The sequence below is a fragment of the Pipistrellus kuhlii genome, unplaced genomic scaffold, assembly GCF_014108245.1.
Source record: "Pipistrellus kuhlii isolate mPipKuh1 unplaced genomic scaffold, mPipKuh1.p scaffold_m20_p_3, whole genome shotgun sequence".
Classification (NCBI taxonomy): Eukaryota; Metazoa; Chordata; class Mammalia; order Chiroptera; family Vespertilionidae; genus Pipistrellus; species Pipistrellus kuhlii.
This window is the reverse complement of record NW_023425529.1, coordinates 113,130,777-113,147,384: the sequence shown is the minus strand read 5'-3', so window position 1 is coordinate 113,147,384 and position 16,608 is coordinate 113,130,777. Positions and strand designations below refer to the sequence as shown.

The 16,608-nt window shown below is 42.5% G+C and overlaps 1 protein-coding gene across 7 annotated transcripts in view; it reads left to right on the top strand.

The window, feature by feature from the left end:
• DGKH (diacylglycerol kinase eta) overlaps nt 1-16,608 on the top strand; it is a 173,043-nt gene that overhangs the window by 71,451 nt on the left and 84,984 nt on the right. For all 7 annotated transcript variants that reach the window (XM_036454900.2, XM_036454898.2, XM_036454902.2 and 4 more), the window contains exons 3-4: nt 5,554-5,664; nt 8,659-8,739. In XM_036454900.2, coding sequence (XP_036310793.1) covers nt 5,554-5,664; nt 8,659-8,739 — 192 coding nt within the window. The remainder of the gene's footprint in view (nt 1-5,553; nt 5,665-8,658; nt 8,740-16,608) is intronic.

Below are 16,608 nucleotides of genomic sequence, written 5' to 3'. Positions count from 1 at the left end.
TGGTAGAGCGTCGGCCTGCGGACTGAAAGTTCCCAGGTTCGATTCCAAGCAAGGGCATGTACATTGGCTGCGGGCACATGCCCGGTAGGGAGTGTGCAAGAGGAGCTGGTCGATGTTTCTCTCTCATCGATGTTTCTAGCTCTCTATCCCTCTCTCTTCCTCTCTGTAAAAAAAAAAAAAATCAATAAAATATATTAAAAAAAAAAAGAATTTAAAATTAACTATGTATGTTACAACATAGAAAAATTTGTAAATTCATGAAGATGAGGACTGTATCTTACACATCATTGTATACCCCACAGCCTCACACATTGCAGGTTAATCCGTGCATATATATTTGAAGAACATAAAATTATATAGAAAACAACAACACACAAATTATTTGTTTTGAAAGTGGTTATATAATGATCATCTCTAAATTAGCAATATTCGTAAAATCAGGATAGATATTTTTCTGTACCTCTGCATGCATTGTATCTGCTTATTTTTATACATGTGAAAGGAGGCTCAGACCTGCTGAATGCTAGAAACCATAAAATAATTCCCAGACACTATTTCCTGTTTTTCTAGTTCTTTCATTCTTTTAAAATACAAAGCTACCTTACATACCATTTCACTCTTTAACTGAAAATTGTTCATTTCAATATTTATGAAGGCCCCAGGGTGTCAGCTGTGTTAGCTGGGCAGTGTTATTAAAATACATAGTGTGCAGTCTTTGCTCTTAAGAATGTCACAGCATGGTGGGATCACCAACATGTACACCTGTGCCATTCAGTGCCAGAGGTGTTACATGGTTAGGATAAGGGCGTCTCAGAGAAACAAAAATGGGAGTGGTCACTTCTCCCTAGGGGGTGAGAGAAGCTTTCTCAGGGGCAGTGGCACTGGATCAGAGTTGAAGTGAATGGGAGCCTTCAAGACTGGCCAGATGAGGAGAACTTTTAGGGCAGAGGGAAGAGAAAGGGAAGGAGCCTTAATGAGGTGGGAGAGCATTAGATAGGGGCTTTCTGTGGTACATACAGAAGTTTGGACTTTATGCTGAAGGCTGTAGGGAACTGATGAGTACATAATACAATCAGCGTTTTGTTGTAGAGAATTATTCTAATAACCATGTAGAGAACGAAGTAGGTTATTTATGTTTTCTTAAAACAGTGTTTATTGAACACAAATAGACCAAACATTAAATTTTCTTCCTCATTGCCTTAAATAGAATTTTACAAAAATCACAATGCACTTGCTTCTGTAATTTGAATCTCCAAATGACTTGTTCTTTGGATAAGTTATATTTTACGGCATTTCAGTACTTTGTGTTTGGGTTTAAGAATTATAGACTTTCCACCCAGTGTAACATGAGATGCTAGAGCAGTGCAGCAGTGACGCGCACAGCAATCTTCCCAGGACCCATTCTCCTGCAGTCTTTGCCTCCAGTTCCCCAAGCCAAAGGCAGAGAGCTTCCTCGGTTCTTTTCTCTCCTATATGCCTGTCAGTAACTTTGGTAGATTCTGCCTCCAAAATAACATCTCAAATTGCTCCATTCCTGCCCATGTCAGTGTTGCTAGAACTTATTTGGGATCGCTGCCTTGGACCACGGTAGCAGCCTCCCACCTGGCCCCCACTGCCTTTCGCACCCATTTCCCCATTCTCACCCTCCTGCTTCAAGCCTTTTGCTTGCTTTTTGCACTTTTTGCTTGCTTTTTTTGAATAAAAAGCCAGCAGCTCCTGGCTCTTGTCTCCCTTAGCTTCATCTCTTGACACTCTCCTCCTGCTCCAGCTATTATTTGCCCTCACAGTGGCCTTTGAACACATTCTCTTCTTCCAAGAAGCTCTTATTATTCTGGCCTGGCAGATGCTCCCTGAAGTTAATAGCATAATGATATCACCGTAATAACACTTTCTGCCACTTATTGGATGTTTTCTGTAACCAGACAGTGTAAGTGGTCTCCAGGCATCATCTTGTAATTAAATTAGGTGCAACAAGCTTGTGAGGCTGGTATTATTATCCCATATTTTAGGAGAGGAAACGGGCATGGAGAGCTGGGGTAACTTGCCCAGGTCATAGCTAGTGTGTGGCAGAGCCAGTCGGGAAGTTTGTCTGTCAGGGTCCAAATCAAGCTCTTTGGTACCAGAGTTTCAAAAAGTATTTTGTTGTTGTTAAATGTTAGGGATCTCAGCAATTTGACAGTCTTAGAGCAGGCTATAGAGAAAATCAGAAATCGAAGGTAAACGTTAATATATTTTAGCTACCTTATTGGTGACAACAAACTTTTCTCAATGTTTTCTGTCTTGTTGATAATAAAAGACACTGTCGTATATAGGATGGGAGTAAACTGTTGGCTCAAATAGGTATAGATTTAATCTTGGTACCTGCTATATATGAACTGGCACTTGAGATACATCAGTGTGCAATCCAGTGGGGTGAATTTAACTCTGTTCCTATAAGCTGTTTTTGTCCTGGAGGCTCATGATAGCCTTACTGCTTTTCTGTGAATTCGGTGTAAATGTGATCCATTTTGGACCCCATCCAAGGGGTTCTATTAGTTAGTCCTATGACCTGTCTCCTGAGGATAATCCCATAACAAGGCTGTGAGTTTATTTTACTGTAAGTGTAGTTTCCTGCTTTCTTTTTCTTTCTCTTTGTTTTACTTCCAATTGTAATCAAACATTAAATTTAATTTTAATTTTATTATGTATAATAAACTCAAGGACCTTCTAATAGGGGTAGCACCATAAACACAATAAATATGTGAATTACATGATACATTAGAAGATAGTACTTTGTGGAGGAGTAAGACCAAAATGAGGAGATACAGAGAGCATGTTGCTGGGTTAAACTGGCGGTCAATGAGATGGGTCTCGCTGAGGAGGTGAGGGAGGTGGGCAGATGGATTTCTGAGGGGAGAGCAGTCCAGGCGAGGGACCAGGTAGTATCCAGACCTAAGGGAGGAGGATGCATGCCACCTAAAAGCAAAGCACCCTGCGGGTGGAGGGAACCGAGTGAAGGGGAAAGACTAGATGAGGTTGGAGGGGTTCCAAGTATTTTGTTGGTGATGATGAAATGAATTTGGATACATAAAGCACTTAGCACAGGGTCTGGCCCAGGGTTACAGAGCCCCTACCTACCTCTTCCAGCCACACATCTGCAGATTCCCATTGTAAGCTCTTCCTTGCATTTATAACTGAAAGCTTTTTGAAGATCTCCCAAATATCCAGGGTGGTTTAAACCTTTCTAATTTTGCACACATCTGAAACACCCTTCTTCATCCCTTGTCATTCTGATAAACTCCCCAGAGAGGACTTTGGATCCCTCTGAACAGAGCTGATGCTTCCATCTCTGGACTGCCATGCATAGTGCTTTGAACATGTGTTTGTTACAGTAATGTGTCACTAGCTGGATGCTATTTAATGACCAGTTGCTGTGTGCCATGCAATAAGCCCTTTACGTGTTCTTAATTTATTCTTCACAACAACCCCAGAAGTTACTCCATTTTATAGATGAATAAAGACATAAGGAAGTTTAGTAGTTTGTTTAAGATCATCCAGCTACTAAGTGGTGGCACCAGGAGTTGAATACAAGATTTTTGGCTCCAGAGCCCCTGCTTTTATTTTTAAACTAGAGGCCCAGTGCATGAAATTTGTGCACTGGAGGGGAGTTGCTCAGCCCAGCCTGCCTCCTCTCACAGACTGGAAGCCCTCCCTCCCATTGGGAGTGGACCTAAGTCACAGTGTGGCCTCCCTCTGCAGGAGGTGACTGGGCTGATCAGGGGAAGGAACCACCCCATCACCCCACTGCTGCTGCCACTGCTTCAGCCGCCAAGGTGTTTTCATCAACACAGATTCCAGTCCCTTCACCATGAAAAAAATGACAACTTTCTTTAGGCATTTTTAAGGCGTGTCTTTCCTAGGATATGTCCGTCCTTCCCTCCCTCCCTCCCTCCTTCCCTTCCTTCCTTCCTTCCTTCCTTCTCCTCACCTGAGGATATGTTTTTATTGATTTTTAGAGAGCATTGAAGAGAGAGGGAAAGACAGAGAGAAGCATCAATGTGCCAGGGGCACTTCCATTGGTTGCCTCCTGCATGAGCCCTGACCTGGGCCCCCGCTAGGAGGAGCCCGCAGCCTAGGTACATGCCCTTCATCAGAATTAAACCCGCACCCTGCGGTCAGGAGGCCGAGGCTTCATCTACTGAGACAAACTGGCTAGGGCAGGATATGGCATTTCTCAGCCCCTCCAGCAGCAGACCTTAGTTTTTCCTCCAGGAGTGTGGTGGAAAAACCCTAGATCACTTTCTTGGATTCTTATAACCCAAGTTACCAAGAACACTGTGAGTGGTGGCATACAGGAAGCTTAGCCAATGAGCAGTCAGAAAAGGTGTTTCCTCTGCAGCTCATGCGCAGAGGACCCCCTGGTTGTGTCCGCTGGGCTGGGGGCTTGCCCTGAGCTGTGCGGTGGCCGCTGGGGGCACACTCCCAGCTCAACAGCCCATGTTCTGTCCGCTGGCTTCTGTCCACTGGACTGGGAGCATGCCCTGAGCCACGCAGTGGCTGCAGGGGGCACCCCCAGTCCAGCAGTTCCACGTTTTGTAAACTGGGCTGGGGGCATGCTACAAGTTGTGTCTGCAGCCCTCCCTCCCTCTGCGGCCAGGGGGACGCTATGGATGCCACCACCTTTGTCATGGAGTGATGGTTAATTTGCATTATTACCCTTTTATTAGATTAGATTATAGTTGACATACAATATTACCTTAGCTTCATGTTTACAACATAGTGATTAGAGATTTATATAACTTGTAAAGTGATCACCTTAATAAGTCTAATATCCATCTGACACTATATATAGTGATTATAATACTAGAGGCCTAGTGCACGAAATTCATGGGTAGGGTCCCTAGCTTCGGCTGCCGGCCAAGGCCTCCCTTCATTCCTCACTGCCCCCTGTTGGTCAGCACACATCATAGCAAGTGATTGAACTGATCAGTCAAACTCCCTAGGGAACACTTTGCAAATTAGATATATATAGAAGGAAGGAAGGGAGGAAGGGAAGGAAGGACGGACATATCCTAGGAAAGACACGCCTTAAAGACACACACACACATATATATTATTGACTGTATTCATGATCACTGGGAGGGGTGAAAAAGGTGAAAGAAGTACAAATTTTCCGTTTTAGAACTAGTCAGAGGTGCAGAGCCCATGCCTTTTAAAATCATTACGTTACCCCATGTCTCTATACCTTTTTCACCATTTATTAAATACCGACTGCATGCAAGTCATCGTGTGCATCCCACTGTGTTGTGAGGATTAGTTTGTGTGTTTGTGCTTTCCCGACGGTTTGTGCCTACGTGGAGGTCAGGGAAAGGGGCCAGTTACCGTTGCTCTTTGGGACTTTGCACCTGTGCTCCTGTGGTCAAACAAAAAGGAGAAGAAAATATTCTCTCATGAAATCTGTGGGACATGGAAAGCAATATTTAAAATAGTAATGATAGTGTGTCATTAATGGTGAATTTTTTTTGGTTTTGGATTTCATTTTAATCATGTCATTGTGCTTTTCCTTCTCCCCAGACCAGTATTAAAGAGGGACAACTGTTGAAGCAAACCAGTTCTTTCCAAAGGTGGAAAAAGCGATACTTCAAGCTTCGAGGCCGTACACTTTATTATGCAAAGGACTCAAAGGTAATTTGAGAGAATACTATTCAATAGTTGCAAGCACCTGAGGTTGTGGATGGATTTAAAATTTAGGTTCTCTAAACTGCTTTTGTCTTGGGGCTCACTATATCCTTTCAGCTCTTATATGAATTCAGTATAAATGGGACCTATCATGGGCCAACTCCCAAGGGAACCTATTTGAGTCAGTTTCATGGCATGTTCCATAAGGAGAATGGAATAAGAAGGTTCTAATATAGTTTCCTTTCCTCCCCACCTTCCTGCTTCTTCCCTCCCTCCTTCATTTCTTCCTTCCATTTTCTTCCTTCCAGTCCTTTTTCCTTCCAATTAAATAAAATATTAAGTGTAACCTTCTTAGGTAGAATAAACTCAGGATTTTGGATTTTCTCCCCTTTCTTGCTATTTTTTTTTTACATTATAAATATTTTCCTGACCCTGAGTGAGAGCATTGCTATACTTGTGACGAATAGAGTTCCTATCCCCGTTCCAACATATGCCAGTGCAGTGCTGTGGACGCTTGTGTTGGTGAGAGGCAGCAAAAGGACATAATAGACATGAGTGCTTACCTAGTGCCTGGCACACAAAATAATCACTCCTATGCTAGAGGATAGGCATAAAAATCGTGGCCTGGCTACTGTGGCTCTGACTGGGCATCAGCCTATGAACCAGGAAGACGCAGTTCGATTCCTGGTCAGGGCATTTGCCAGGGTTGTGGGCTCAGTCCCCAGCGGTGTGCAGGAGGTAGCTGGTTCATGTTTTCCTCTCATCATTAATGTTTCTATCTCTCCCTTTCTTAAATCAATAAAAAATATATTTAAAATTCTTTAAAAATAAAAATCATAGTGAACTAAAAGACTTTAAATAATCATAGCTAATAAAGAGGGAATATGACTGTCATGCCCTCACAAAGATGGCGGCACCCACAGCCAATAAGGAGAAAATATGCCTTCAAAGATGGTGGCGCCCAGTCCCCTTAGCCTCACCAGAGTGGCAGGCGCGTGGCATGGCTGGGCCCGCCCCGCACACCTGCCTCCAGAGTCCCCCAGTCTCCTCAACCCCCCAGCCGCCCAGGGCTGGCCCGAGGTGCAGGCAAGCCTAGGATGTCAGCTGCACAGCCACCCAGGACTCCTCGAGGCTCAGGTAACCAGGGCTGGCTGAGGCTTGTGCTGCCAGCAGTGGCAGCAGCAGAGGTGTGATGGGGGCGCCTTTTCCTGATTGCCAGGTCGCCTCCCACCCCTGAGGGCTCCCCGACTGAGAGAGAGCAGGCCGAGCTGAGGAACACCCTCTCCAGTGCATGAATTTTCATGCACTGGGCCTCTAGTTTTTATATAACAGTTGAATAAAGTAAGAGTGATGTAGTTTTCAACAAAAAAAATTGTAATGATTATTTCCATTTAGATCTGATATTTTAGGATTCCTTAAAAAATAAACATTAAGATTTCTTATTACTGTGCCAATTGATATTAAAGAACTTAGGTTCCTGATGTAATTAGTAGCATTATATACCAGGAAATGAAAACAAATCAACAAACAAAACCTAAATCTTAGTTTATGCAGCTGTAGAAACAATAGCCAAATAATCAGTCTTGTTTTAAAAGTTGTTATGCGTAGGCTTGTTTCTGGTCTGGCTCCATCCTGACTTCACCTGTGCCTCTAGGCTGTGCTGACCAGCTAGTCTCAGCCTTGCTCTTGGTCTTCCATCTCCAGTGACCTTCCCTCTGTCTCCACTTGACAACATTCCCTGTTACCTTTAAGATACCCCTCAAATCGCCTTTATCTCATTCGTCACAAGAGAAAGAGTTTAAGTGTTCTTTGTTGGAGAAGTCATCTGTGATCTTCCAGAGCATTTCACACTACCTCATCTCTTCCACGTAATAGTCCATCTTACATTAAAGTTAGTTGTGTCTACTTTATCACCTGTGCTAGGTTATAAATTCTTCTCAGTCAGGGAACAAGTCTTGTAGTCAGATTGGTTGGATTGAAGCATAGCCCCCTAGAGATTTTGGGAGGGGTGGAAGCTATCAGAGAAGGGACACACACACACACACACACACACACACACACACACACGTCTTTCTGCACTTGTAGAGAAGCATTGTTGTACTGCCTTGCTGGAAGAATAATGATGAGTGTGAAAAATGACCAAATGACTTACGTAGGAAGGGTACATTTATTTATTAGAACTTCTGAATTTCTAAATTGTATATATATTTTTTAAAATGCTCACCTGAAGATACGTTTTTATTGATTTTAGAAAGGGGTGGAGGGAATAATATCAGTGTGAGAGAAAAACATCGATTGGTTGCCTCCCAAATGCTCCCTGACTAGAGATCACACCCCAACCTTCTCTGATGTACTGGATGACGCTCCAGCCAATTGAGACATCTGTCCAGGGCTAAACTGTACATTTTCAAAGATTTCATTTCTATGGTGTTTTTACCTTTGATACTTTCTTTTCTTAAAACCACTTTTAAGTGTATAAAAGAAGCATCATCTTATGTTTGCAGAGCACATTCTCATCTCATTTGAACACATTTATAAATGAGGAATGTAAGAGTCCGGAAGTTCAGTAACACCATGATCTGAGGCAAGACTAGTTGTTGTTGTTGTTGTTTTTTTTCTTACTTAGCTAATTTGGGAACAACATTGTTTCTGCCTTCCTAGCAAAGTTCTTACAGGTTTAAAGATAGTGCTGTGTGTGTGTGTGTGTGTGTGTGTGTGTGTGTGTGTTACATTTAGTAGATTCCCCACGAATTATGCTTCCAGAGAGCACAGAGCATTTTACATCAAAACAGTATCTTGAAGTTCTTTTCAGTTTGGGATTTATGTGTTAGTTGTACTTTGTGACTTTACTCACAAAGTATCACTGACTTAAATTTTTCTTTATTTTCAATTCCCAATTTCTGACCTAGCCTCATGGTCATGACCTGATAGTAAAAAACGTCCTGAGGAGCATTGAGTTCGGTTTTCATTTAACATGTTTGTGTTCTTTTTCATTAACAGTCTCTGATATTTGATGAAGTTGACCTCTCAGATGCCAGTGTAGCTGAAGCAAGCACAAAAAATGCTAACAACAGTTTCACGGTATGATTATATTTTGCTAACTCCCTACTCTGAAATTATAAATGACCTTTCCTAACATGTAAAGAATGCCCTTTTCAATTACCAACTGTATGTCAACCTATGCTGTTGGAGCTCTTTGCTAACACAATAAGCTTGTAAAGTGCATTAAAGACTATCACCCAACAGTATTCATACTTGTAATGTTAGTGGTTTTCCTTTAAAATTAATGCTTCAACTAATTTAATCAATCTTAAATATTCAAAAATTTTGGTTTTCACTTTCAATCTCAAAATAATATGTTCCTCTTTTCTTCTGCTTTTACTCTAATTGCTGTAGTTCAGGCCATCATTTCTTCACACTTAGGTAATTCATTTGGCTGCTATTTAAGAGGTCTCCTCTGTCCATTTAATTCTTTTCCTTTCCAATTGCAAATACCATTGTTTAAAACACTTGCCATCGCCTGCCAAGCTGCATCTCCAGCTCCATTTTAAAGTCTTATAAAATCGTGCCTCAGTGTCTCGTGTTGGTGGTAATATTTGACTTCATACACTCTGCCAGTCCAGCATTTTTATCTGTGCCTATGCTTTTTCTATTCCTTCTGATTTACATGATTCCTCCTCCATCTGTGCCTGTTGAAAATCTACCAGTTCTTCAAATCCTATCTCAGATATCCCATTCTTCTTCTACTTTTTGATTCAAAGAAAGGAATTGAATACTCTGCATTGAGTACTATGTGCAGGCTCTTGTGCTAATAAGCTTCAGAGGTGGATGGATGGATAAATAAATAAATACATACATATCACTTCCCTTTAAGATACAATATAGTTCAGTGAAGTTCATCGGGGTTCCTCTTAGTTCCTCTAAGATGCTTTGCTCTCGTTATGTAGTCGTCCTCACTCACATTCCCAATCCCCGCTCTAGGGAGCCACCACTGCCGACAGCAGTGTGTGTCCCTCCCCCAGGTGGGCCAGGGCAGGGAGGACAGACAGGTAAGCAAGTACCAAGCAGGGCCATGATGGAGGTAAGCACTGGTAGAGCTGTGGGTGGGGGAGGAAGCACATGAGTTCAGATTTTGTCTTATTGATTTATGGGTATGTGGGATAACTCATGGTGTAAATAGGCCTTCCCCTTCTCCCTCCTCCCTCCCTAGGGAGAGTTCAGTTTGAGAAGAGGAAAGCCAAGAATAGAATCCTGGGAAAATGTTAAAATTTAAGGTTTGACCAATAAAGACGGAGAGAGAGCATTCTGAAGTCTAGAAGGAGCATCAGGAGGCAGTGGAAGAGCGTTTCGAGACGGAAGTTGCTAAACATCAAATACAGTTGAGAGGTCAAGTCAAAGAAGAAATGAAAATTGCTTGTTGAATTTGTTGGCTTGGAGGTCATTCGGTCACATTGATGTGAATAGTTCTGTGGAGTCTGGCGTGCCTCAGGCTGCCCGAGAATGCAGCATGGAAAGGCAGAGGGAGCCAGGGTAGGTTACATGTCCTAAAAACCGGGCTCTTAAAGGTGAGCAAGGAGAGCTAGAAGAATGGTCAGGCTTGAAGGAGAGTTTTGGTTTTGTTGTTCATTTGCTTTGTTTTTAAAATGGGTTTTGAGCGTGTCTGAATGAAGAGAGGAAAGAATTGTTAGAATCAAAAGTTGAAGCTTCAGGAGAGAGTGAAAAACTGTTGGAGATAATTGCTGAGTAAACGGAGAGCAAAAGAACTGGCAGAGGGTAAGAGGTTAGCATCGGACAGGAGACAGAAAGTTTTATGGAAGTTGGTATGGGCAGGAAGTTCATATATTTCAAACCCAATATGACTATTTTCTTTGTGAAATTGAAGACAGGGTAACCTGCCATGAGTAAGAGTTTAGTAGAGTTTGGAGAAGCTTCTATAGAAATGAGAATTGAAACAGAATAGGTTCCTGTGGAAGATTTCATAGGTAGTAAGTGATGTCATAGTGTCTACCAAAGATTGGAGATCAAGTTTAGTAATGTTCTTAATTCTTTAAGAACATTGAACATTAGCCCCAATGGCATTTTCTTTAAGATGGGGCTAGAGAACAGCTAAATTGATCCAAGATTGGTGGTTTTAGGAAATGTTGAACAGAAAGAGAAAGGGATTGTTGGATATTCGGAGGATTAATAACTCATCCACCTGCCCCTTCTGAGTTCTCAGATTTTGAGAATGAAACACAAATGTTAAGGGACAGCGTTTAATGGCCAAACTGGTTCAGAGATTCTGATAAATTACAGAAATTCTGATAAATTGTTTGGAGACCTATGGCCAACATGTAGTTTATTCTTCTTTCCTCCCAAGTGAAGCTGGGTAGGGTGATTAGCCAGTCAGATTAACCACTTGCCTCCTGTGTGGTGTCTCCCCTCTATGGAGACTCATGGGGGAGAGGGAGGTAAAGGTTTCCTCCCAATAGGGAGGTAAAGTTTAGTCTAAGAGAAGGTTCCAGCATTTAAGATGTGAAGGATGGGAGCACTAAAGAATTCCATCCCAGCGCTAAGGAATTCCGACTGCCAGGTTAGGCCCGCTCCCTGGGCTGGGAATCAGACATCCCCTGAGGGTTCCCGGACTGTGATAGGGTGCAGGCCAAGCTGAGGGACCCCTTTCCCGAGTGGACAAATTTCATGCACCGGGCCTCTAGTGTATATATATAAAAGCCCAGTGACCAAATGGCAGAATGACCAGAACAAACCGTCGACCAGTCGCTATGATGCACACTGACCACCAGGAACAGACACTCAACACAGGAGCTGCCCCCTGGTGGTCAATGTGCTCCCACAGTGGGAATGCCACTTGCTGACTGAGATGAGTGGCTCTCCCACAACAGGAACAGCTGTTCAGAGGGCGGGTCCCCAGCTGCTCAGCTGACCAGAATGAGTGGCACTCCCACAGCAGGCCGATCCCACAGGCCATGCCCCACACCAGTGCATGAATCCGTGCACCAGGCCTCTAATATATATTTCAACATTGTGAGACTTAGAACAGAGGAACCCAACTATGCTGTGAAACATAAAAACTGTGACATAGCCCTGGTTGGGTGGCTCAGCTGGAGCATTGTCCTCTACACTAAAAGGTTCGATTCCTAGTCAGGGCACATACCTAGGTTGCAGGTTCAATTCCTAGCTGGGGAGGCAACCGATTGATGTTCTGCTCTTACATCAATGCTTCTCTCCCCTTTATACGCCCCCCTCTCCTTTCTTAAAAAAAAAAAAAAAAATTAATAATAATAACAAAAACATATCCTCAGTGAGGATTTAAAAAAGCACACAAAACGATGAGATAATAAACCAGTAGTGGTTTTAGCCACAAAGTTTAGAGTAATTGATACAGAGCAACAGAAAGCTAATATAATATCTGGGGTGATTTAGACAACTAAAACAAAAAACAAAGTTATAGACTCCAGAGATGGAATTTGTTGATTTTAGCCATTCTGACAGGTGTGAGATGGTATGGCATTGTTTTGATTTACATCTCTCGGATGATTAGTGACTTTGAGCATGTTTTCATATGTCTCTTGGCCTTCCTTATGTCTTCTTTTGAAAAGTATCTATTTAGGTCCATTGCCCATGCCATGTTTTTTTAATATTTGAGGGAATGTCATGTAAAAGGGCAGTGGACAGGTTTTGATTGACTGAAGTATGTAGGACATAGACTGTGTTTGAATTCACAGAAGGTCAATTTCAGCTCTAGGCGAAAGAGAATTCTGACTTGAGCCATGTGATAGAACAGGTCCCTTGTGAAGTAATGGCTCACCCAGAGTTAGAATTCTCTCGTCATCTCATTCCCTGTGAACGGAGATGGGCCCTCAGGAAGAATGTTCTCACAGCGAATTCAGGTTATGAATGTTGAAATGAATTTCTCCAGGTTGGATGGCTAATAGCTGTGCACGGTGCATAGCTAGTCCGGAATTTGGGGCTCTCAGCTCTTGGGGTTTTGTTGGGAGTGGACAAGGAGGAGCGGGTTTAGAGATTTCTGGCCACTGTGGCGGACCCTTTAAACACACTGTCTCAATATAGCAAAGCCATGTGACCTTTCCGTGTGCTTCAGGGGAGATCTTTGCATGTGTGCATATATGGGAGGGTGTGAGGGGACTTGGTGGAGAGCAGAATTTCCTTGCAGGCACAGAAATTGTCTTCTTCACCACTGAATCCCCAAGGCTAACACAGGGCCTCGCACTGAGGGGAAAGACAATAGCTAGTTGTTGAGTAAATGAAAGAATAATGTGTCTTGTTGAATGAATCAATGAATGAATGCTATTTGTAAACTCTAGCTTTTCTTTGAGAGAAAAATGCCATTTCAAGTGTTAGCATAGAGATCAGTTTTCTACCCCTCCCTCCATGATATTGGGTTGTAATGTATCTATAAATACTTGTCTTCTCATTGCAAACTTTATATCATGACCCGGACTGTTTTTATATCAAAAGTGAGTCTCATAAATATGATTCTTGCCAGTTTTAATCATAACGATTAGTGGAAAAGCTAACATTTTTTACATCTAGGTTGGTTAAAATATTTTATAGTGCTTTAAAATGAAACCACATGAATGCAATTTGAGTGGCTTTTTTGCCTTTTAAAATTGACATATATGGTTTAGATGGCTTTATACTAAGAAATCTAATAATTTATGTTGTTTGAAATTTGTATTCTTTTTTCTATAACATAGACATCTATTTTAGAAATGAAATATCATTGTTTTGATGAATGTATTATATTTATCTTTATGTACATTTAGTGACATATCATCTTTTCCAACAGTATAACTCAGAGAAATACCTCTTGAATCTATTATGAAATTTCTCAGACCAAAATCCTAGTAGGTAAAAACAAAGAACTTGTGTGCTTGCATGTAAGCATAACCAATGGCCACAGACACCAGGGGTGTGAGGGCATCAGCGGGAGGTGGGGTGGAGAGGCAGTAGGGGGATAAGGACACATATGTGTTATCTTAATCAATAAAGAAAGAAAGAAAACCATGGCCCTTTTTTAGCTAGTCTTGGTGAAGACATAAGGTACAGGTGGAGGAACTGTGCTTTTGTCTCTACCTTCACCAGTCACCTTCCATAAATCTTTCAAATGGATCTTCTGAGGCAGCCAAGAACCAGTGAGCATGTCCCATAGTATTCAGGCAACCCCGGAGCTCGGGGAGCCTGGGCTTGTTTGCATGATCAGACCTGGGAGTCCCAGCAAACAGATCAGTTCCATCAGAAGGTCTGTCATGGTGTGAAAAGACACTATCACTAGTTTGGGAGAGAGGGTTTATCATCTAGGGCAGTGTTTCCCAAAGTGTGGTACGTGTACCCCCAGGGGTATGGGAAGAGTTTGGTGGGGGTACGCGTCGCACCGGAGTTTGGTGGGGATATGCACTGCACTGTGCTTAGCTGCGCCTAATTCTACGTTCTCATGAGTACGAGGGGTACTCAGCATTACGAAAATTATAGAAGGGGCACACATATGTCAAAAGTTTGGGAAACACTGATCTAGAGAACTGTGTCCCTGGAGGTCCAAGCAGGGTACCATGTTAGGTTGCTGTGGGTGGCATCAGCATGCTCCCCTTGCCTGTCCTAGTCTTGCTAAGATCTATGGCTCAGGGAGAATGTAGTTCTCGCCACTAGCCTTCAACCTCTGCCTCTCGTACTTTTTGTTTCCCGCAAGCTACTGCTCAGCAGCCCACTCCCTGCCTCATCCTCCCGCTGGGACTGCCCTTAGATATGTATTCATTCATTCATTCATTCAGCAAATATTTACTGAGAGCTTGCTATTTGTAGCAGTCATTGTGCTAGATTCTAGATATGCAGTGGCAAATAAAACATACTGACCGCTGAGTTTTAAAAAAATTTAAAGCCTTTGTGGATAGGTCCCTGTCTTTGAAGTATGTGGCCCTGAAATAGGATTATTGGGATACAGAAAAATAAGGAATTGCTTCCCAATGGGGATTGGAAACTGTCTCATTGCAGGTTATAGGAAAGAGAGAGGATTACATACCCTTTTAGAGCTTGAGACCCAAATAATTCATTATTCCACAGACAAAGTCCTCTGAGACTGCTTCATCCAACCTGCCCCGTAGGCCAGTGTTTCTGAGGCTAACATATGATGACTGTGTTCAATTGTCCCTGACTTGAGATGCCAGTATTTTTTTGAAACTGATTCCCTAGGAGGACTTTAGCCTTAGCCACCTTGTGGATGGCCATTTGGACATACAGTCTGGTCCGTCTTAACCTTGTGTCATGGGGGAATGACCTTCATATTGTCCCTTCTGTGCTGTAGCTCCCAGTGAATGGCCACAGGCTGCACAGCCTTTGTTCTTGGGGCCAATATATGTAAATCTGAATTTCACTCATGTGCTCCATGTATTACTGGGCCTTTCTTAGCTCCAACTAGAGGGCCTTGAGCTGATGCAGTCACTGTCACCATGATCCCAGAGACAGCAGCTGTACCTATATGAACTTGAACTTCTAGATCCCATCTTCTCCTGAGAAATTTTGCATGAACACTTGCAGGGATTGCTCAGAGTTTGAACTAGCAGCCCCAGGATCACTAAAGACTCCACTATTTAGAGGCTTCTAAGCTGTGTCGACTGCCACAGAAGGCCCATTCCCTCGTTGTCAGCCTAACTGCTCCACGGTGTCCTTTCTGAAGAAGGGCTGTCGGATTTACTCAGATTTCACTGTGGTCTTTATGTGGCTGAAGTGCTTAGACGAAAGTTCTGCAGTCCCACACTTACTTAGATGAGCTCTGACTTCTGATATCCATTTGTGGTACAGAATGAAGCCTCAAAGCCTATAAAAGATGATATTCTGTCTCATTGGAGGTACCTGGACTAGGGGCCTATATGGGAAAATAAACTACTGGCATTAAAAATTTAAAAAAACAAAAACTGTGAATTCGCTAAGAGGGCCTCTTAGGCTATGGCCATCTGATTGGAGCACCAGAACCGCGGGGTGTGTAAGTGTCTTGGGAGTTCTGCACTGGCAGGTTCTGTACTCGGTGGAGTCTTATTTTCTAAGAAGTCTGATGTTCTGAGTTTTTCAGAAAGCCAGACTCTTTGGTGCCCTGTTAAGTGATTTGGAATAGAGGAGAACCATGGTGCTCACACTGTCTAGAAAGTCTCAGAGATATTTGCAGTCCTTTGCTTCATGAATAATCCAAGTTGCTGGCATCTTGAATCACCCTGACAAAGTCCAAGTGATGTGCACTCAAAAATAGGCACCTTGCCCATCACACCTGGTGCTACTCACGGCTCCAGAGCCAGGCCTGCCATCCAGTATGAAATGCTGTGAAATGCTGAGAACATTATTACATCTCTCAGATTTGGGCTTTGTGGACAATCTAAAACATTAACCTCTTATTTAAAAAAAATCAAAATGATTGTTTGCCTTGAAAATGTTAATAAAATATGAAAACAGTTAGAAGGAAAACCTATTTATTCTATAATAAATTTTAAGTTGTTTGTAATGTAAATGAGAAAAAGGGTCTTCCTGCCACCCGCAATAAATGTATATCTCACTTCATATCTCATTAATACCTTGAAGTGATTATTCTTCATTCTCTTCAACAGATGAAGAAGTAAGGTTTAGAGAACATAATTTTGTAAATGTACATAATTAAAATGTAACATAATTAATATTTAAAGCCTGTGCTATTTACATGAGAATGCATAGCATTTTGGAATTTTCAGGCCCCTGTGATTATTAGTACAACAGTAGCCAATGTTTTTAGTATGATGTAGTTCAGTCTGGCCATTCCTCATGAATCCTCACCTCACAAGTCAGAAGCAAGTTTACGTAGAACAGTGCACCAGCTCGCAGTGATTAGAGCCCGTGCTTGCCACAGTGTCGGTTCCTGTGGAGGTCATGAGGCTGATCTCTCATGGAAAAGCTGGGGTTCAGCGCTGATCA